The sequence below is a fragment of the Polypterus senegalus genome, chromosome 4 (assembly GCF_016835505.1).
Source record: "Polypterus senegalus isolate Bchr_013 chromosome 4, ASM1683550v1, whole genome shotgun sequence".
Lineage (NCBI taxonomy): Eukaryota > Metazoa > Chordata > Cladistia > Polypteriformes > Polypteridae > Polypterus > Polypterus senegalus.
In genome coordinates, this window is record NC_053157.1 from 188,167,144 (window position 1) to 188,190,324 (window position 23,181).

Sequence of the window (23,181 nt, forward strand, 5' to 3'; positions counted from 1 at the left end):
GTGTTCTTATGACACTACAGGACTTACAAACACTGGCTTCTACCATTCAGCTGAATGGCAACCTACAGATTTAGCAGCTTATCTGTGTTTATTACTACAAATGCTGCTGGTTCCCTTCCTCTCACCAGCCCCCTCCCATTTCTGATGGTCTAGTCTGAGGACTATTCCGTGTGCTGGGCCTGCTTGTTGATGTCCTTGAACCTGGCAGTACTTGAAATATAGGCACTTGTTTAGGGATGGTTATGCTCACATTTGGCTATAAAGTAAAAGGATGGAATCAAGAAGAATGGACTTTAAACTACCATTCTGACTGCTCATTTGACTTGCTGACTGATTTCAGTTTGAAGAAATACGGGTGCAGAAGCTTTGGTATGCTATAACCTGTACCTGGCTTTGGATAAAACATTAAGATATCTCCAATTCCTTTATATTTTACTTATATTTATAAAACATATTTTTTCTGCAGTAAGGGTCATTTGGGTCCAACCCCACCAGATTTTGTGCAAAATAAGTAATAAGTTTTCCTTGGTAATTTAACTTGTTACTGAAATGCTTATAACAACCCTCAAATTGACTTTCTTATGCAGATTTTTCTTCTAATTTTCTTTCTTTTTTTTAACATTTTATTGATTATATTAAAATCGAATAACATTCTATACAAGTCAAGTTTAACAAAACTAGGTTAGAAACAAATCAACCCCCATCCATGAGAAAGAGAGCTAAGCCAGCAATATGTAGGAACAATATGTAAATAAATAAATGAATAAAATAAATAGAATTAAAAAGGAGGGAGAGAATCTGCTTCCTCAATTTAAATGCTTATTCTACAAAGTAAAATGTTATTGATTAGATCCTGCCAAGTTTTAAAAACGTTTTGTACAAATCCTCTTGGATTTTCTGTGCAATTTCAAATAATATATAACTTCAGTTACCCACTTGACTTAAAAGAGGTGGGTTAGGATACTTCCAGTTGTCTTCATTCCAGGTGCTGCAAGCCTGTTTTCAGCTAATGGAGCTAAATCTATTGGCCCTGCAGTGTTCTAGGCTTACCCATGGGTGGGTGTCCAACCTGAACTTTCCAACTAAGAGATGCGGCTTGAAGGCTAGGGTCCCTTATTCTCTGCATTAAAATGATGCACCTTTATTTTTTAGTCATGCAGCTCAAGCCAGCAAAAAAGTTCAAAGAGACTAGCCCTTAAAGACAACCATAGTAATCTGAAAAGACCAGAAAGCAGATAAATATGAGGAATGCACTTAGCATAAAACATTAAATGGCTCAGAGTGCGGCTGACAGTAACTTGATCTTCACCCACTGCTGAGGAGGACGATCTAATGGTGGTAAATTTGAAAAAGCCACCAAGAAAGTTTTACTTGAGGAAAAATGAGACAGTAGTGGGGTGGAAAAAAACAGCTAGAGTCTTTTAAAACTTTTGGTTGCCTTGTGCTATCCAACAAACACCTGGCCACTCAGTGGTTAGAGCTGCTACTGGACAGCCCCAAGTTCTTGTGTTCATGCTGTGCAATGTCTGTTGTTTGAGTGTTCTTTCTGTATTACTGTGGTTTGTCCATTTTCACCTCAAAGACATTAGTTCTAAAGTTGAGGTTCTGCTGTTTTAATGTAAGCAGTTTGTAGCCATTTTGTAACATCTGAGGGCTGGACCTAAGGGAGAAATGAGATTCAGGTGTTAGAAAGTGGTGGAGCCTGCTAGGACAGTCAAGTAAAAATCTAGCCTGATCCGTGTGGCTTGAGATGGGTGGAAGGAAAGCACTTCTATACTGTTAGACACTATTGGTCTTGGTGCATGGCTGACAGTCAGCGTCATGAAGTGCCTTGGCTTATATTGGCTGGATCAAATGTGGCACTGACCGCAGGTTAGCAATGTGGGGTGGAACAGACAGCATGAATGTGCAGAGGGGAGCGTGTGGTGCTGCAAAACTCCTGAATGGCATTACAGAGCAGACAAGGAAGCAGACGGTGGTGTCATCCATAGAATAACCAGCACTCTTTTAGGGGCTACCTACCACCAATGTTGTCAAGAGTGCAAAGTCCATTCCTCGGATTATTGCCAGCCCCTGGGTTGTTACAATATATCCTTGATGCAAAGGATGGTTCACACATTTTAACGTTTAAATCAATATTTCTCTATTATGTAGGATGATGACAATCTCAGAGTGTTTCACAGATCTGATGCCAAGCAAGAAAGACCAAGCACCAGCATCCCAATCTTTGATTGATTTTTCGGTGACGCAAACAGTGCACGGAAATTAGTCATTAACAAAAGGGAGACTGATATTATTAGTTTGACGTGTTCATGTTTGAGATGTCTGCACACATAACTGAAAATTCTTCTATGTCCCCAACAGAATTTTCATGACAAAACATCTCTGTTTTATAGTGACTTTCATCAACTTCTGACTAACGTGGCATCACACTCATGACTCATAATCAGACAATTAAAAGTCCCATTTAATGGGTAAACAAGAAGGCCCCCCTCCATAAAACTGCTAGAAAACGCCAGACCCGATCGAAACTGTGTTGCCGTCGCATCGACTGTTCGTTTGCTAATATTTACACTTTCATTTCTTTCATGTGCACAAACAGCCGCTGAATGCCCCCTCTGTCTCTCCGCTTGAGATGACGCAAGGGGCAGCGGAGGGTGTACTCGACTTCTTTAAATGCCTCACTCCGCGCTGTCCCTCTAGTAGCCGCGAAGTCTTGTGACTGCTGGAGGCACTCTCACCGTAGCAGGCGGCGTGTTGACTGATCTCACCAACAGGGGCTTCTGTGTAAGCTGAGGCTAAGCAAACACAGATGGATCTCCGCGCACATTCACAAAAATGCTGGCAATGCGGCACGGATTTCAGATGACAGTCTGAGCACATGCGAGCCACACACACGCCTTCGCGCCCTGCTTGTTTCTTAGGCAATAGAACTTCTCAGTGCAAGCTCGGATACCTGGCTTGAAAGAAGCTGCAATTCGGGAGGCAGGAATCAGACGCGACTTTCCCGATTCACTACAAGCGCGCATCACTAAAACATGAGGAATCCGCAAACTGCCCTGGAGGGAGGCTGGAAAAACTTTTGCGAGACCGAGATCGGCAGCATTAAGAGACTGAAAAGGAAAAGCAAAGATGCGCTGCGGTCACCCAACGGCGTCAAGACTTTCAAGGAGGACGCCGACTTCCAGGCGCGCTTGTTGAGCGTCGTGACAGAGAGGACCGCTCGGACTTTGAATGACGATGGGACGTTGGACACAATCGCTGCTCCCGATTCCACAATGGACATCAGGAGACGCACTCTTCACGTAAGGAGCGCTACGTTGCAGTCAGTGTCCACATCGCTAACGTCCCCGTCAGCGCCAGCTGACAAGCCAGGCAGATCGGCGCAAGTCGTATGTTTCGGGGAGCAACAGCAGTCTGTTATATCGGAGTCGAACTTGCGTTCCCGCATTGGACTCTGCTCACGCCCGCCAGAAGATGCGTTCATGTCTCCACCGCAGGCATCCTACATCAGCAGCGGCAGCAGCAGCTTAGGGGACTCTGCCGCATCGCCGCGGAAAAGACTCGGGGAAAATGTGGGCGAGATCAAAGCAGTCCAGCAGACTAGAAGGCTGCTGGCTAACGCTCGTGAGAGGACCAGGGTGCACACGATCAGTGCAGCTTTCGAGGCGCTAAGGAAACAGGTACCACCACCGGCGGCATGCATGTAACATGATACGGGAGTGTGTCACCTCTCAGTCAAGGGAGGGTGGCCGGCGACCCGGACTGCTTACTTAACAAAACACACAGTGTTTAACTGCCAGGAGAGAAGAGCAGCTGTCACAGTCCAGTGGAGAACTGACGGCTGCTGAGATTATATAGTTTAGAGCAGGAGTCCCCAACCTTTTTCAGTTATTTATTTGTACTGTTTTAGTCTAAATGCTAGGAGAGAAGTGTCGACAGTATATATGTGTGTGTGTGTGTGTGTATGTGATGCTAACATTCCACACACATATATGAACATAAGAAATTTGACAAACAAGAGGGGAACGTTCCATACATCAGGCTCGTTTCTTTACCTTATAGCTAAGCTGTCCCAATCATCCAAATACTTCTTCAAATTTGTCAAAGTTTTCTGTTTTCTCAATAATTTGTTTCAGATTCTCACGGCTCTCTGAGTAGAGAAATGCTTCCTGACTTCAGTTGTAAATGCACTCCCCTTTAATTTGCACTGGTGTCCTTAAGTAAGGGATTCACTTTTAAGATGAAATTCAGCCTGATACTTATCAGCGCCATTGAAGATTTCGAAGACATGGATTAGGTCCCCACACAGTCTCCTCTGCTTGAGATTAAACAGGTTTAATTCTCTGGGACTGTCAGAGTAGGACATGTCCGTTAATCCTGGAATGCACCTGGTTGCTCTCCTCTGCACAGTTTCAAGTGCTGTTGTGTCTTTTTTGTAGCATGATGACCAGGATGGCATACAGTACTCCAGATGTGGTCTCCATAGTGCATTATATAGTCTAAGCATAATATCCCTCGATTTATATTCAACAGTTTCTAAGATATAATGCAACATTTTAATTGCCTTTTTAATCACATCTGCTTATTGTTTAGATAATGAAAATGATGTGTCAGCATAAACCTCCAGGTCATTTTCAGCTGTTGCTTCCTGTGTAAGGACAGTGTCTCTCATCTTGTATGTATAATTGACGTTCCTTTTTCCACATGTAACACTTTGCACTTGTCTACATTAAACTGCATTTTTCAAGTGTTCACCCACTTCTGAAATTGATCAAATCTTTCTGTACTGTTTTTGCCTCCTCAGTGTCTAGGATTCCACTGGTTTTAATATCCTCTGCAAATTTCACAGGTTCATTAGCTGTACCAAAATCTGTGTCATTAATATAAATCAGAAAAAGAAATAGACTCAGGACAGATTATATATATATATATATATATATATATATATATATATATATATATATATATATATATATATATTTCCCCTATGGCTCCGTCTGTTTAGTAGTGAAACAGGACAAACTTTAAAAATCAATAAACAAACAGGTATTGTTAGCTAAGTGGTGGCAAGGTACGCTCCAAAACATGGCCAGAGGTAGACTGATTAGAATGGAGGCTGGCACGTGAATGAGGAGGGCCCCGCCCAACACACTATTCCTGATGTCATTCTTCCCCCTCCCCTCGGCCCGCAACCTCTATCTCAGATTAGCACAAATTTATCATTCCTGTAAGTGAACTATGATACTTAGAGCGATGACAGAAGTCACAAAATCAACGGCAATGTTCAAGCAAATTATTGAAAAACCCCAATCTAAATCTGCTAAATAGTTGTCTCATGAAAAGTGGACAGACAGACTGATGTTGGATTTTATGTATATAGAGATATAGATACAGTATATACAGGGTGAATCAATTATGCAAACATTTGAATGGTGGTAATAATTTATTCACAAAACATACTTCATATGTGCAAAATGATTTACAGGAATGTCTCAACCTGTTTGCTACTACGTTCAACACATGTACCATATGGCACATAAACTAGCCATAGAAATTGTATATTATTGTATACATAGCAGTACCATTACTGTTAACATGATTTTGACTCACCCTGTATATGTGTGTGTATATATATATATGTGTATATATATGTAAATATATATATATATATATATATATATATATATATATATACAGTGTATACTATATATGTGTGTTTGTGTGTGTGTATATATATATATATATATATATTTCATGAGAGAATTATTTAATGGATATCGATCTGGTTGTTTTCTATAATTTGCTTGAAGTTTCCGGTTGATTTTGAGACTTCTCTCATTGCACTAAGTACCATAGTTCCGCTTAGCTAACGATACCTGTTTGTTCAACAGACATTATTGTCTATAGATTGTTAAGGAGTAACATTTGATGTTTCTGAGATAGAGATCAGAGCTCCATGTGTTTTAGAGTGTAGCTGCTGATTGCCAGAGATATCACGTGTGTGACAATATATATACTCTTAGTCCAGTTGAGGCTTAAGGCTTATAGGGAACTGGAGACTATCCCAGCAGGCCTTAGAACAAGTCAGGAACTTGTGAATCCAAAGACCAATTTAAAATCAGTAATCTAACTTAGATATATGTGGGGATGTGAGAGGAAAACCCATTCAAAAGCAGAGAGAACATACTCCACAAAGACAACATCCAAGCATAAGAATCAGATCCAGTTAGCGCTGCTGTCTCACTAACCACTGTGTCATTACATGTAAACCATGCATCCATTCAGCAGCATTGCCAACTATCCCCAGAGTGGGTGCAGTTCATCACAGGGCACACTTGTGCACATGCTCACATTCACAAATGCAGGGCCAATTTAGATAATTACCTAATACATATACATGTATGGGATATTGGAGGATTTATGGAAAATAATTAGGGAAAAGCAGTTCAAACAGCAGGAGAGAGCGCAGAAAATCCAATTTTGCATTTATTCTATTTTCTTCAATTATTAGAAAATTGTTTGGCCCCCACATTTTTCGGAACTTCCTTAGACAATATTAATCATATCATTCCATTTATCTTTTACAGTTGACTTAATCTCTTTCAATTTCCAGCTAATTGCCTTCTTACTTTTAGGTATCATAATCTTTAGCTTTTCTTCTTATTATTTATTAAATTTGGGGATGCAATCATTTTTATATTTGTTAATCTTGCTTTTCCTAGTACTGGTTATAAGAAGCAGACTCTTATTCCTCACAGCTAATACTGCATGGCAGGAACCAACTCTGCTAGGGTTGCCAGCCCATCACACTCACTCTCCGGCGCACACACACATGCATTCATTCCCATGGATTTAACTTAAAATAACTGGTCAACCTAAGAAATTATATTTTTGTACTGTGAGATAAAAACATTATGAATTCAGGGAAAGCATGCAAATGTCACATAGAAAGCAGTCCGGTCTGGAATTAAAGTTGGTGTCGAAGATGTCTGAGACTGCAGGACAGCAAAACTGTCCGAGTTTAATAACTGCATGAAGTGTACGTACAGTATAGAAGCAGTGGTCTTGTAGATACAGAATCAACACTTTTATATCTTAGTTTCTCTGATATATCATATTGAATGAATTATCTTCTTTTTACACTCAGCATTTAATATCAATATGCAGTAGGAATGTTCTTATCTGTTTCTTGTCAAGTTCTTCACTGCCATTGGCAAGACAAATTTTTTTGTTAAATGTTTGACACAACTGGTGAATTTATTATGATCATTTTAATTCATCATCATATTCATTACATTTATTAATGAACTTAACTCAGTTTAGGAACCAGTATATAGCAACTCTGAACTGAATAAACCACTTATAAAACCGATGTATGGAAGGATATTACCTATGAAGGATCAATTCATTTCTTATAAACAGCAATAGTGTTGCCTATTGATGAAGTTAAGGATTAGCTAATGTTACACAAAACTGTGTCTTCTTGGATGTGGGCCACCCACATTTTAACAGCCTTAAGGAAGTTCTCTGGAAAACTGTTCAGCGCTAAGAATGATACAGTCAAGATTCGGTATGCATCCAAAAGAGGCTTATCTATAACGCATCATTCCAAAAGCCATTCCCAAAGGGACTCTAAAATATTTTAGTTCCCATTACAAGAGCAAGGTCCGAAAATGATGAAATGAAGAAATCCAGCTCCAGTAAATCTTTTAACATTTAAATGGAAAACGTTGTGCTTGTAGTGGCAGAAAGCCATTAAAAAAGCTCCTGTTCATTATTTTGCTGAGCTTATATAAACAGAAATAAAAAAAAAAATATCCTAAATATTACAGGTACTACAGCCTAATTTAAATATAGCAATACCTTAAACTGACTCAGTCAGTTATAGTGTTACTGCATGTTACGGATGGGCCCTGCGGTGAATTGGGGCCCACCTTGTGCCCGGTGTTGCCATGATAGGCTCAAAGCTTCCATATCTCCTTGCCCTGCAACACTGAATTAGATAAAGCGGGTTGTGCCACATAATGCAAAATTAATAATAATTATTTAAATATTTCTTATTAAAAACAAAGGGAAAAAATATTACATTTTCTTCAGGCCTTCAGATTATGAATGTTGTATTCTGGAAATAACCTCAACCATACATTAAGACCAAGATTAGCTGGCTTGATTCATTTACTTGATAAATAACCTTTTGAACTTCACTGAAAAATGTTCTAGTTTGTAAATAAATATTTTGAAAATGTCAAATGATTAGAAGTTCAAAACTAAGGTTATGTGAAGTAAGCTTAGATTAAAAGTGAAATATTTTTGAAATATTATGCAGTTAAGTATAATTAACAAACAGTAAATAGCAGAATGCCAGTCAATATGATACTGAACTTGGACTGCAAGATGTCATGGCACGAATCCCATTCTGTGTTACTGTATGACCCTGAACAAACATTGGGACAAATGACATGTGTTATTTGCTGTTGTGCAAGCGATAGGGTGGTGTTCACCACTATGATAAAATATATTCTAAGAATTGTAAGATTAAATTCATAGAAATATACATTAATGAAAAAATATGAAAGGTATTGGTTGATAGAAACATATTTCGCAGTGCAGTGACAGCCCTAGTCCAGGCCAGAGACAGATAGTTCAGGCCTGCCTTGAACCCATTGCTACTGTGCTGATCCAACACAAAGCAGGCTCAGACAATCAATTGATGGTGGAGCTTTGGAGAACACACACACATTAGTGCAATTTTTCAGAAAATTGGTCATTCAGTTCAATATAGCCAATCCTTTTCAGCTATTTTTTTTGCATAATATCATCAAGCTAATTTTTGATGATCCTTAAAGTCCTACTCTCTACCACACTACTTGGAAATTTATTCCATGTGTCTGTGGCTGTCTGTATGAAGAAAAACCTTGCAATGTTTCTGCAAAATTTATCCTTTACAAGTTTCCATGTGTGTGCTCATGTTGAAGAACTTTCCTTTCATCTTTGTTCAACACTTGCTTAAACTAAAATGGTTCGGGACCTTCAATGTTTCCTCACACCTGATACCTTTTATTTCTGGAATCAGATTAGTCGCTCTCCTCTAGACTTTCTCCAGCACTGTTGTATTTTTTAGTAATATGGAAACCAAAACTGAACACCTGTGGATAAGGTCTAATCAGCCTGCTATATGGCATATCCTCCCCTTAACTTGGACTCTGCACATCATACTATATACAGTAATCAGTTTAAAATCAACAGTCCAGGTAACCTGCACATGTTTGGGATGTGGAAGATACGGAAATTCTACAGACAGCACCTGTGCCAAACCTTGAAAGCAAGAACTTTAGTGCTTATAAGCCAGTAATGGTAACCAAATGGCCATGCTTAGAAGTTCTGAAGTTCTAAAATCCCAGTCCATTGTGGGAGGCACAAACACATACTCACCAGGAGCATATCACATAGTAGAATTGCTCTGGAATTTATATCAGAGGCTTTACATTTTAATGTGAAATAACTTAATTCTAGTTCAATAAGCAGAGAGGTTTGCTTGTTTATATGAGGTTGTAGCTTCAAGTGTCTGAAGCACTGCAATGGGTGCAGAGCAAACTTACCTCTATTTATATGAAAAGAAGTGCTCCTGTAGTAGTACAACATATTAAACAAATTATTTAATTAACCCAGAAGTCACAAGAGAGTAAAAAACACTAAAGACATTAAATGCACAGGGTCATGGAATACCTGATAAAATAATAGGACCACTTGGACAAAGCGCTTCGTGCTTCATGTTCAATGAATTTGTGAGCCTTTCTTCTTATTGAAATGATCAAGTGCCCGTCAAAAGTTATAGGTTATGGTTAGGGGTACTTTGTTACATTCTGCTGTCACCTGCAATCGCCTTGATTATTCCTTTCTGAGAAAACTGTTGAATCTGTTGTCTACCAATCTGTGGTGGACTCTGTCTCTGTTTACCAACACTGGCTTTAAGAGGAACTTGTTAAGGACCAGTTATGTTCTAGGGCTCCCGTTTGACTCCCCTTTTTTCCAATGCAACATCTTAACCCTTATGCGAACAGAACATTATATTCTTATTAATATTCTGTTCTGCAGGATGTTCAGTTATAAGCTTTCTCCAGAAATTGTAAATACAGGTACATGTAAGCAGTCCATTAAACATTCATGCCAATCAGTACAAAGAATTATTTTACTGTTCCAGAACCCAAATTACTTCTCCTAGATCTGAGGTTCAGTTGTTGGCCATATTGAGAGATTTAACAAATTAGAGATATTGGTCCCATTATCTCAAGGTTTTGAAATAGTCTGCAAACCAAGAGCCCCACCATTGAATTTCGCAGCCACCACACCGGCATCAGCCACAGAAATGGTTACAATTCCATCAGATTCTTCTACTCTGCCTCCAAAGAGGCAAACATGGTCACTAAGTTTGAGAATTCCTTAAAGTGCTTTATGTGCCTCATAAAGATGCCATTTGTTGATGCCAGCATTTCCTCGCTTCTAGTGGGAACATCCTATGTGGCACTGTAGTAAACATTTCTGACTCATTGACTGTTCCTTAAGAATATCTCTGAGGCAGCCTCAAAGTTGTTTCCACCTGAACTCCTGCCACTGCCTACTCAGCACTAGTACTTGTCAATCAAAGGTGGAGAGCCTTCAGGTAGATCTGTGTAGAAAGCAGCCTTTCAAGTTGATCACAGGAGCAGACTCCATAAATTCAGTAAATAAATAGATGCTTCCATCACACTGGTCTTCATCAACAGGTCCTAAATTTGCTATTGTGGCCTGCACTGTACATTTTTCATCCACCGTTCCTTGTACTTGCCTCCTCCACTGAGGTCTTGAATGGGATCCATTCAAACACCATGCGCAGGTTGACTTCCCAGGAGATGCAGGAGAAGCATTTCTAAACATGTGAGCTAAACTCGTCCCAAAAAGAGGTGTCTATATGGTGCTTATGGGGTAGCTGTTCAACAGCAAGAAACAAGACCATATTTGCTAATTATCTTCTAATTATCTGTAATTTCTGAATTTGTTTTAATATAGTATATACTCCTTCCTTACTCCAGCCACTGTAACAAACCTCACTGTTTCAGTGTGGCACTGAGGTGTCACCAATTGCACTCGGGTCACAGTCCAGGTGGTTTGTCATGTAGTGAGTGCGGCAACTCGCTATCAGCACATGCTCCCTCCTTTACAAGCCCAGAATAATATATTAGTTTGCATATATAGCAAAGTTAAATTAAAACACAAAATAAAATCCAGCAAAACAAACCTGTAAATAAAAATATGCTCCAAATTTAAAAAATAATGTAAATGGTAAAGTGTATATGGATACACACATCCATTTTTCAACCTAGTCTTCCACAACAGATTCTAATAATGCACATGCTGTATACTCAACATACAGTATGTACTGAATAATCCATATTTATGGTGTAATGACTAAGGTACTGGACTTGAAACCACTGTTGGATCTTCTTGTGGTCCAAATGTAAAAAAAAAAAATAGTTGCAACATATCCTAATCTTGTAAGCTAGCCAGATATATAATAACAATGTGAATGTATAACATGTGCAGTCATATGTATATATACAGTACATAGGCACATTAATGCCATATATTCATAATGCTATATCATGACATTTACTACCATTTTAAAGGTAAAAAAAGATGTGAAAATTTGGTCAATGTTCATTTTTCAGAGTGAAAGTTTGAAATATGCAGAACAGGAGGAAAAAAGCAATAACCTTTTCCACCTTGTCACTCAAAAGAATAAAAGCACATGGCTGCCTCTGTGATCACATGAAACTGGGTACTACAGCCCTCCTGTTCAAAAAAAACAGGAAATGTCTAATTAGTATCTGAAAAATGAACTTGGATGAGCTGAGTGTTCTTTTCCATTTTATTTCTTATCTTCAGGTTCAAGATTTTATACTTCTTTCTTTTATCCTTAAACATGTAAGCTTCCAAATGTCTATTATATTGCAAAGGAAAAGAGTTGAAAATGTCTGTTAAAATGGCTAAGCATTACATTTGCCTCAGAAACTGGTATCATCATTTTGCAAAAGTCAATAAATAAAGGGTATCGAGTTTCTTGGCAGGAACAAATCAATCAATCAAGAGTTATTTTAAACAACATGATTCTTGGTCACCATCATCCCAAAGTACTTTATTTGTCAGACGTTGTAGAGACAAAGCAGATGGAGGGTAAGAAGATTTAGAGTTTGACCTACCAGATGATAATATCAGCCAGTAATGACCATTGCTTCAAATGGTGTTGAAATTATCTTCAAAACAACATTTTATTATTGATCAAAACTGAGCAGAGATAATATTCTGACCTGACTATTATCTGGAGGAGGCAACAACAACAACTACTTCTTGTATTGCCCAAAATCACAAAAAAGGAGTGCATCATTGGGCTTTAACAGGTTTAACAGCCTTGACTTCCTAAGAAGACAGGAAAAGAAAGCACTCGTTGGGAGAAATCTTGTCAAAGGCAATTCTTAGAGAGACCCCTTTCAGGTAGGTTGGGCGTACAATGAGTTTCAAAAATGGGGTAAATACAATACACAAAACAGAACACAAGTAATGATCTTCACTGAACTTGAAGGCCCATCTATCATTGCCACCTCAGAAATGCAATGCAATAGTAGAAATGACTTTGTTCTTGAATAGGTCTCCTCACAAATGCAGGGATAAAATTCTGTGACAACTCTTAAGGCAAGAATAAATTAGAATAGATTATACCACTCAGTAAATACAGGACCATCACAAACCAGGCATGTCTTCTCCAATCCAGGTAAGCTTTTCCCCAGGCACTTTAATTTTCATCACATATCCTGAAGACGTGAGGCCTATCTTAATAGAATGCTATAAGTTTGCCTGTTTGGTGGTTAGTGGTTGAGTCCCACCTGCTGTTACTGGTGCCCTGTCTGGGGTTGATTCCTATTTGGCATCTGATGCTGTTGGTTTAGAATTTATCACCTTTCAATCAAAATAAAATAAATAAGTGAAATAGAGAATGGATGGCCGTACCGAAAGCAAAATGACAAATAGACTGCTCCGTGCCACTATGCAAACCAAGTGACTGTGGCAAGACAAAGAATACTGTTAATTTTATATAAGGTCTTCCTTCACTGAATTTCAGCCTGAGGTGTTTCATAGGTATGATGCTGTGATTTAATTGTTTACACATACATTTTTCCAGTTGGAGTACAGGAAGGTTAACTAGAATGGACAAATGCACACAGTCAGCCATTGAATGGCTTCTTAAGCACTAGACTGTACTCGTTTATACAGTTGATCAATTTGTGCTTGTATGCTCAAGATGAACTGAAAAACAAGAGCATTACTTTGAAAAATTTATTCAAGCTTTTTAATTTCTGTAGACTCATATTACATTTTAGCTGAGCTGAAAATATAAAAAATACTGATTCACATAAGAAGCAGTAAAAGATGCGGTCTGGAAAGAATACGGTTCACTCATATTTATACATATATTTTTTTCCCAAATCTTAAAGCAATCGATGGTAAAGAAATCAGTCCAGTCAAGACTAGTTTTGTAGATGAACTGTTTGAGCTGTTACATATTTCAGCATAGCGTTTTTCCATTTTGTTGACCATGACCCAATTATTATGTGTTTTAATGACCAACAAAATGAAGCCACAATCCCAGATGTCTTTGCAGTGTAACCCAAAGACATGACTTGATGGCAAGGCTCCGCTGAGACAGTTGTAAGCAGCTGTGATTTCTGGAAAGGTCTTACTTCTTATGTATTATGGCTTGTTGGGAGAAACAGAAAGGATGTATACAAGGGATGTGCACATAAAGCACAGAATGCTTTCTTTTAGTTCTGTGTTGGCTTTTACTAACTCCACATTGGCAGCAAAGCAGGCACTTTCAATATGCGTGCTCAGCCAAAAGGCATCAGCTAAAATTAATAAAGGTTTAATTCAGTCCCTAGATCACTAAATTTTGATTTTCTTCTTTTTAGGTACCTTGTTATTCATATGGGCAGAAACTGTCTAAACTGGCCATCCTGAGGATAGCATGTAACTACATTTTGTCCTTGGCTCAACTTGCTGACCTGGATTACACATCTGACCACAGCAATTTAAGCTTTTCTGAATGTGTGGATCAGTGCACTAGAACTCTCCAAGCTGAAGGCAGGTCAAAGAAAAGAAAGGTAAGCACTTTGGTGGCATTACTCAGAAAAAGAACAAAAACCCTGTCATCAGATAGTCAATTAAAGCTTTTGCTTCTCGTATCAGAAGCTATTTTTGACCATAAGGGGATTGTGTTGCTTCAATCAGGTCTCATTGTCTATTATGTGTACAGGCTGTTTCACAAGACAATTTACATTACAGTGCAATAAGAAATGAAACATAGAAAATATATATTAGTGGCAAGAAAAGGCCATTACCTCAGAGGAGAGTGATTAATATAAATGGAAGAAACAATAAATAATATTACATAATAAATAAATATTTTATAGGAAAAACTGGGATTTAGTTTGCATTTGAAGGCTAGAAGTAAACTTCCGAGAATGATAACTAAAGTAAATTCTGTTCATTATAATAATTCAGAATTCAGCAGGATCACTACAGTTATTATAATTTGTTATTATAAAATGTTTATAGCTCTAGAGATAAAACAGTTCTTAAATATATTGCTCTTGACCCATGGGATCTTAAATCTGGCAAGAAATAAAACTTAGGTCGATGTCACACTACATGACCTCAAGTTGGAAAGCATGTCACACTCAGTGACTGTGGTTGATGGATCGCTTTGCTTCGAGGAAGTAAGTTTACACAATTACATGGGTTCTCCCTCTTGCTTTCTCAGCGCAGTTTCATATTTCCCAAAAGTATCACAAGAACATCATATTTGACAGCCCATCAATGTGGAGCAAAACAAACATAAAGATGAGACATGAAATGGACATCTGTGCTGGCTCTAGACTTCCACAAGCCTGTCCTGGATTTGCACAGCCCAAAAACACCCATGTTCCTTTGTTTTTTGAGGCTACCATTGCTCTTCTGAGTTCTATGTTTTTGGATATTGTAAGCATTGTACTTCCAGTTGCTTGTCAACTGTCACATACACCACAGCACACTAGTATAATTTGTGACAAAATTAATCGTGTCTGATTCTGTTGCATAGTTGAGTCAACGAGAATATTACACCACACTCTTGAAAGTCACAGGTACGCAATGCAACTGTCCATAATTCACTAAAATATGTCTGGAAACTTCAGTGCAGTGTGATGGGGGTTTAGGAAACAGAGGAAGGTGATTTTCTGACAGTATCAAGTCGGCCTTCTTTGTATGTGAGAGAGGTCTGCTGTAAATCAATAATTTTAATACTTATTGTAAAAGACAGGGGGTGCCACGGTGCCCCAAAACCCCAGACACACCACACTATAGAGCCCCAGGTTCTTATTGCACAAAATGCATTTTTTCCAGAACAATTCCACAATCTTTCAATAAACTACATTTTCCTCCTCTGGGTGAGCTTTGCCTTCTGCTTCAAGACTCTTGACAGTTCTCTTATATATCAGACCTGGGAATACAGAGGCATAACCCGATGGAAGCACTTTCAGATCAGATGGTAGTCTCCTGAAGCAGGGAGTCCTCCCTGCAGTAGCCTCTGAAGGCACCCAAGAACCCTGACAGGTTGTCCCTCAGGACTAATACTTCCATCAATCCCTGTAGCTATCCTTACTGGGTTCACACTAATGGAACACTGCCATCTATCATACTGGAGAAGGTAACGCCCTGGATGCACCAACTCCCCCACCTTATCCATTAAGTTAACCCTTTGTAAGAAATGTTGCTTAATTTCCATCCCAGTTGAGTTATGCTTCCTTCCATACATTATGGTGTCCTGGTTGGGAAAGCATTCACCACACTTCTCATATCATTTATGACAATGTTGTTAGGATAGATCTCTATATAAAACCAAATATAGCAATAGATTTAATAGGAGCATCATTATATTTTTGTCATCTTTAAAATAATTGAGTTTACACTCAAAGAATAGCAGTTTTTGCCCCTTCTTCCAGAGGCCTGTTATCAATGAATGCTCCTTGGTGCTTGTAGTGCTCCACCATCTGTATAAACTGCCCTTTTATTACAGTAGAACGAGAGAGATGAGGGAAATATTGAAAATCAACAGCCAGAGTGGTCACACTGTTGAACAAACTTGTCCTAAAATAACAAACCAAATTATCGTAATGCAGAGAAAATCATTATAGTCAGTAAATTAAGCAAAGGTTACACAGCAATTGCTATGTGTAGTAAAATAAAAGGCAAGTTATGTTTGTCCTACTGTTGCAAATAAAGTACTTGATTTAATCCTGACATTTATTACTTGACGATTAAGTCACATCTGGGAAGGGAACATTTTGCCAATAATCAACTCAACTGTGTGGTCGATGAACCAAGTTTCATGGGATTCATTTGTTTATTAAATTGACTTCACTTTCTTTAGTTTTAGATGTTTTGGAGAGAAACACAGCCAGATATTCATTTTTCATGATTACTTAAAAAGTAGGGATAATTAATAAGCTGAACTTGAACCCCTCAGATTGCCAGGGTCATCTGCAAACAAGTGTGATACTAAAATTAATTCTGCTACACTCTTTGGGTAATCGTGTCCCAGTTAACTGCATGAATGAAAACTGCTATATCAGATATAAGATTGGTTTAGTTACAATTTTAGTTTATTTATTCAAAAGCAAGGAAGCAAAAAATCAATCAATGATTCCAGAACAGAACTCAACATGGGATATTAGTTTATACTTTTTTTTTTTTTTTTTTATGACAGGACTTAGTACAGTGGATCCCAGTTATTACTTTAAATTAAATTCTTGGACATAGATAGGAACTTGTTCAGAGTAGACTTCATACAAATGTTATGAAGTTTTTCTTCACACAAGGAGCTATAAGTACAGTAAATGGAATAAAACGTAAAGAAGTGTGGTAAAGAGTGCTAGCCAACCAGGCAGCAGCAGAGCTTTGTTGGGCGGAATGGCCTAATCTGGTCAAAACTGTTACACAGTGTCATTTGACCTGACGACATGTCAGTAGGTGGTTAGAAGAATCTTGAACAACCTGAAAAAAAACCTGCATTTGGTTTCCAGAATTGTTTTCCCATTCCAGAAAGGTTAGTGCTCATGCAGTATAGATATCAGACATCTTCTTATAAAAGAATGAAGAGCTGAAAGAACTGTCCACCTGTACTATATGTAAAAAATAAGGAAACACTTAATTGGCCTGAAAGGATACAAGTTTTACTTCTCAAACTATTTGTTATGAATCGACCAGTTTTTGCTTCTCACTTTTTCACTTAACTGTAATGGACTTTCTGTTTAAGATTCCAACCCCTCAATTAACTCTGTTTACCTTGATTAATAATGAGATACAAAATGACCCACCACATGACCAGCAACCTGTGTCCATTCATACAATAGCTGAAAATAAAAAAAGGCAAAACATTTTGATGGTGTTCTTAGAAAAAAGAAAATCAAGAGTTTTGGAAATGTCTGCTGTGGTGGAATGAGAGCACCAACACACCATGGAATTGAATAAAGGGTTTAATTAACAACAACAATCGATTTGTAATGAAGAAATTGGTTGGAGGTCTAGGGCCTTACTTAGCTGGTCATCTGTTGGTTCATGTTACAGCCCATTTCTGTTTGACTGCCATTTAAGGACAAAAGAAGCAATTCTGAGTCTTAAATAATAGCAGCAGTTAAAAAGAAGGGAAAATAAAAATAAGTCAATTAACAACAGAAATTGGTCACTGATGAAAATAGTGGCAGGAAGGAAAACCAGTAGTCATGGTATACACCTCATATATCCATTCACTGATTCCATTACTGTGGATTCACTTAACTAAATCAAAAGTGTGTAGTGAATAGGGTCTGCTAGAACCTAACATAATTTTTTTCATCAATGTCAAATCAGTATCCGTGGTTTCCATTTCTGAGGAGTGTTTCAAGAACCTAAGCACCATAGATAATGAGTATTGACATATATATATATATATATATATATATATATATATATATATGTGCACAATTATTAGGCAAGTTGTATTTTTGAGGATTAATTTTAATATGGAACAAACACAGTGCTATCAGTCAATCCAAAATGTTAATAAACCTGAAACCTGAATGTTTCACAACGGAAATGTGAGTGTGAACATCATCAGGGGAATACATATGTGCACAATTATTAGGCAACTATTAGTGTGCAGATTTATTATGCAACTAAAGGAAAAATGAAAATTTTCCCATCTCACTTGTTTATTTTCATCTGTTATAGTGAGAATAATAAACAAACACCTCAAAATTTACAAATAAACATCTCTGACATTTCAAAAAATAAATCAATCAATCAATGACCAATATAGCCACCCTTCTTTCCAATAACAGTCATAAGCCTTTCCATTCATGGAGTCTGTCAGTTTCTTGATCTGTTGACGATCAGCTTTTGTGGAGCAGTGACTACAGCCTCCCAGACACTCTTCAGAGAGGTGTATTGTTTTTCTCCCCGTAAATCTAGCGTTTAAGAAGTGCCCACAAGTTCTCGATAGGGTTTAGGTCAGATGAGGAAGGGGCCATGTCATTATTCCTTCATCTTTAAGGCCTTTACTGGCTGGCCACGCAGTGAGAACTTCGATGCAAGTGATGGAGCATTGGCCTGCATAAAAATCATGGTCTTTTCCTGTATCACTGTTTGAAGAAAGTGTCTTGAAAAACTGGCAGTAGGTTTGGGAGTTGATTTTGAGTTCATCTTCAATGCAAAAGGTCCAACTAGCTCATCTTTAAAAATACCAGCTCATACCAGTACCCCACCTCCACGTTGGAGTGGAGCTCTGTGCCATTACTGATCCACAGGTCCATCCATCTGGTCCATCAAGAGTCACTCTCATCTCATCGGTCCATAAAACCTTTGAAAAAATCTGTCTTCAGATATTTCTTGGCCCAGTTTTGGCGTTTCAACTTATGTTTCTTGTTCAGTGGTGGTTGGGTTTCAGCCCTCCTTACCTTGGCCATGTCTTTGAGCACTGAACACCTTGTACTTCTGGGCACTCCAGGTAGGTTGCAGCTCTGGAATATGAAAGTACTGGAGGATAATGGGTTCCTGGTAGCTTCACGTTTGATTCTTCTCAAATCTTTGGCAGCTAATTTGCGTCTTTTGTTCTCAACACGTTTCTTGCGACCCTGTTGACTATTTGCAACAAAATGTTTGATGGTTCTGTGATCACACACCAATATCTTAGCAATTCCAAAAGTGCTGCATCCCTCTGAAAGACTTTTACAATTTTTGACTTTTCAGAGTCAGTTAAATCTCTTTTTGGCCCATTTTGCCTGAGGAAAACTAGCTGCCTAATAATTCTGCACACCTTGATATAGGGTGTTGATCTCCTTAGGCCACACCCTCCCTCATTACACAAATACACATCACCTGACGTGCTTAAATCCAATAAGCATTCAAGTTAATACAGCTTGGAGTTGGAATATACGCATAAAAATGATGATATGGTCAAAATACTCACTTGCCTAATAATTGTGCACACAGTGTATATATGTATATATATATATGTATATATATATATATGTGTATATATATATATGTATATATATATGTATATATATATATATATATATACGTCATATATATATATGTCATATATATATATATTTTGTTTTTAATGCTGCAATTAATAAGATACTAATCAATCAAGGGTAAAATCAGTTCTACATCCCATTAATCCCCTGTTTCATAGCCAGTTTGTATAAGTATTTTTGGTATCCTTTATATCACTAATAATACAATAGAAATTATTATGACTATATCCTAACTACAGGGTCACGGGGGTCGGCTGGAGCCAATCCCAGCCAACACAGGGCACAAGGCAGGAAACAAACTCCAGGCAGAGTGCCAGCCCACCGCAGTATTATGACTATAATACCATTATATTTACAATATAAACAGTGACTCCTGGTTTTACTTTTCCTCAATCTCACTCTCTGTAACAGAAGTACCTGGATCACCCTCACTAATAACTGAGATGTTACCCACCATGTGGCCTACAAGGATGGTGTAAGCATAATGACAGTTGGGGCACAAACTTTAATGGCCAATGAAGTCAAATTACCATCACTGCATTTATATTATAGTCTTGAAATATAAACCATAAATTGTGATGGTAGATTATATTTATTGTATATTTGAAGTCATCAGCATGTATTCTTTGAACTATAACTGATTTCCAGTCTCTTTTAGGTGTTGCATTGCACTGTTCTCTTGTACAGTGCAACATTGCCTTGTTACAGTATCAGTCATGTCGCAAAACTGGAGTAAATAAGAAGTAAATAGTTCATTTTTAGGGGGAGCTACAGGGCTTTGCACCCTGTAGTTACCAGTTTATGTTTAACAGCACTGAATGATTATAAACTACATTTTAGTTACCTAATAAATATTTCATTGTACTTTCTGAAATATCTGGTAAAGAGAGCTAACAATCTTTCTACAGAGTTTGAGTCAATATTAGATAATAAATAATTACCCTTTTTTATTTTATGTCATATTAATTGTAGTATCAAACCAGATCCAGCAAGTGGTACAAACAGTGTTCCTTCATCTCTTAGGAAAACAGAGTGGCAAAGACAAAAATAATCATTGCTTGTCTAACTTTCTGCAGAAGTGGCACGGGTGAATAAAAGAGTTGATTCATGTGTTTGCATGGAGTTTTTATGACAATGGGAGTTCTGTAAACTTGAACTGAACTTCCCCCTGCATTCTGCTGGATCCACATGTCACGACTCACTATAAATCAGCAGGAGTTTCAATGGATGATTAAAACTCGGGTCAGGGGGACGCTTCATCTTTTCATTAACGCTTTAACCAACACCGGCTGCTCGCCTGCCTTTCTGTGTTTCATAAAGCGTGAGAGACTTAGTCTTTAAAACAGAAGGAAATAAACACATTTTTGGGAGGGTGGAGAAAATGTGTCAAGCATTTTGTTTTGCGTAAACATTTTCACGCAAACAGCATTTTATAAAGCAAGTAAAAATATAATATGAAAATCTGACCTTGGGATCGCAATGTCTCGGTCGCATATATTTGGAATCTCATTAGAACAAACACCGGAGAGCTAATTCATTTACTTTGTGTTAATTGGTGGATCTGTTCTGGCATCCATGATTGACTCTTCCTTTACACCCAATGTTGTCACAATAGGCTCCAGTAACCCCATAATAGTATTAGAATTAACAGGTTAAGAAAATAAATACACAAATGAATATACATTTTTAAAATAAAATAGAAAAATAATAATATAATCTAGGTTAAGATTTAATTCAAAATAAATAAGCAGATACCACTTTTGAGAAGGTGCCACTTTACGACCAGAGGTGCTTTCTTGCACATTTGCATGAGGTTCCTCCTAAATGAAATGCAGTTTGCCACTGACAGCTCAAAGACATCATTTTGGGTTCCTTATCCTTGCTGAATCAACAAAGATTGCAAGACTTGCTGTTGACTGACTGCCCTCACAGGGCTTGCTCCTGTTTTGGAGCCATGGAGAAAAGGTTAGGTTCCGATAGCCAGCATCTCTAAATTGTTAACTCTATCCTTTTACCATCCCACATAATTAGTTCAGGATCATCAATCATCAATACCATCTTCAAAGGCACAGCCATGAATATAATACACTCAATCATATGAGGCCAGTGTCACTAACCTTGCAGTCCTTTTGTTAGAGAAAGATACCTGGATGGAAATGGACTGATAAAACTGATATTTTCCCAGAATTTAAAAGGTGGATTTTATAAAATGGGCCTACAGATTCTGACATTATTCAAAGAGTCACATGGGTTAACAAATTTATAGTCATTAATGCCAGGAACTATCAAATGCTTTCCTATTCCCCACTAGAATCTCTCTACAAATACCATTATGATGATTTTCATTTTGGCAACAAGATGGCACAATGGTTAATGATGCTTCTTCAACTTTCCAGGAGCCCAAACTCAACAACCAGACCTACCCAGTTATTGTCTCTAATGAATCTGCACATCCTTCCACATGCTGGGTCCACCAGCTTCCTCCTTCATTAAAACAATTTCCATGGCAGCTTTATAATGGCCTAGGTGACCATGCCTGTCCCCTGTGATGGATGGCATCCTGCCCAGAACATATTCCTTTCATCCAGGTGAAAGCTTTGGCTCCCTATGACTCTATAATGAAAAAAGCAAGGTGAGAAAATACAGTAGATAAATTACTTTTCTAAATTTTCATGCATCTATGCATCCTAAATAGCAGATATATTTAATCTTTATAAAGAACAGTACCATATTTATAACAACATAATATTCTCAGACCTGCTTGATCTAATTCAGGATTGTGGTGGGACTGCAGTCAATGCCAGTGTTCCTGGACATGATGCCAGTTAGTGCACAGTCACACACACCTACGCTTACATGTACACAAAGGCCAGTTTAGAACCTCCGATTATCCTGCATAGCCCACCTTTGAGGATGTGAGAGGAAAGAAAAAATACCTCCAAAAAATCCACACAGACAAGGAAGAAAATGCAGACTCTATAGTCAGAAGAGAACTGGGTGAGGCATTCGATCTCACGTCGCTAAAAAATCATGAGCTTAGTTCTATGGTATAATTGTTAGCACTCTGGATTCTGGATCCAGCGATCTGAGGTCAAATCTCGGTGGAACCTTCTTGCTACGGGAAGTGGCTCTCTGTTGACACTGGATATAAGAGGAACATTTTGATAGGTCCAAAACTGAGAGTACATGAAATGTTTGACTTTGGCAGGCAGTGTGGCACAGTGGTTAAGGCTTTGGACTTCAAACCCAGTAGTTGTGGGTTCAAATCCTGCCACTGACGCTGTGTAACCCTGAGCAAGTCACTTCACACACCTGAGCAACAATTGGAAAACCAAAAGAAATTGGATAAAGGTCTTGGCCAAGTAAATGTAAATGAGCCAGGAGTGCTAACCACTGGGCTGCCACCATATGAATACACAGCCACTCTATGTCCTCTCTGAATACAAAGCAAGTTAGGCTCAGAGGAGAAACTGAGTTGGAAAAGTGAATATTTGTGTTTTCATGGCGGTGTGACTTATAAATAGGCTTTGGA

General features: G+C 38.2%; 1 protein-coding gene across 1 annotated transcript in view; it reads left to right on the top strand.

The window, feature by feature from the left end:
- Positions 1-2,672: 2,672 nt before the first annotated feature.
- Positions 2,673-23,181, top strand: part of atoh8 (atonal bHLH transcription factor 8) — a 33,757-nt gene continuing 13,248 nt past the window's right edge. The window contains exons 1-2 of the mRNA XM_039751783.1: positions 2,673-3,683; positions 14,004-14,195. Of these exons, the coding sequence (XP_039607717.1) occupies positions 3,039-3,683; positions 14,004-14,195 (837 nt within the window). The 5' untranslated portion in view covers positions 2,673-3,038. The remainder of the gene's footprint in view (positions 3,684-14,003; positions 14,196-23,181) is intronic.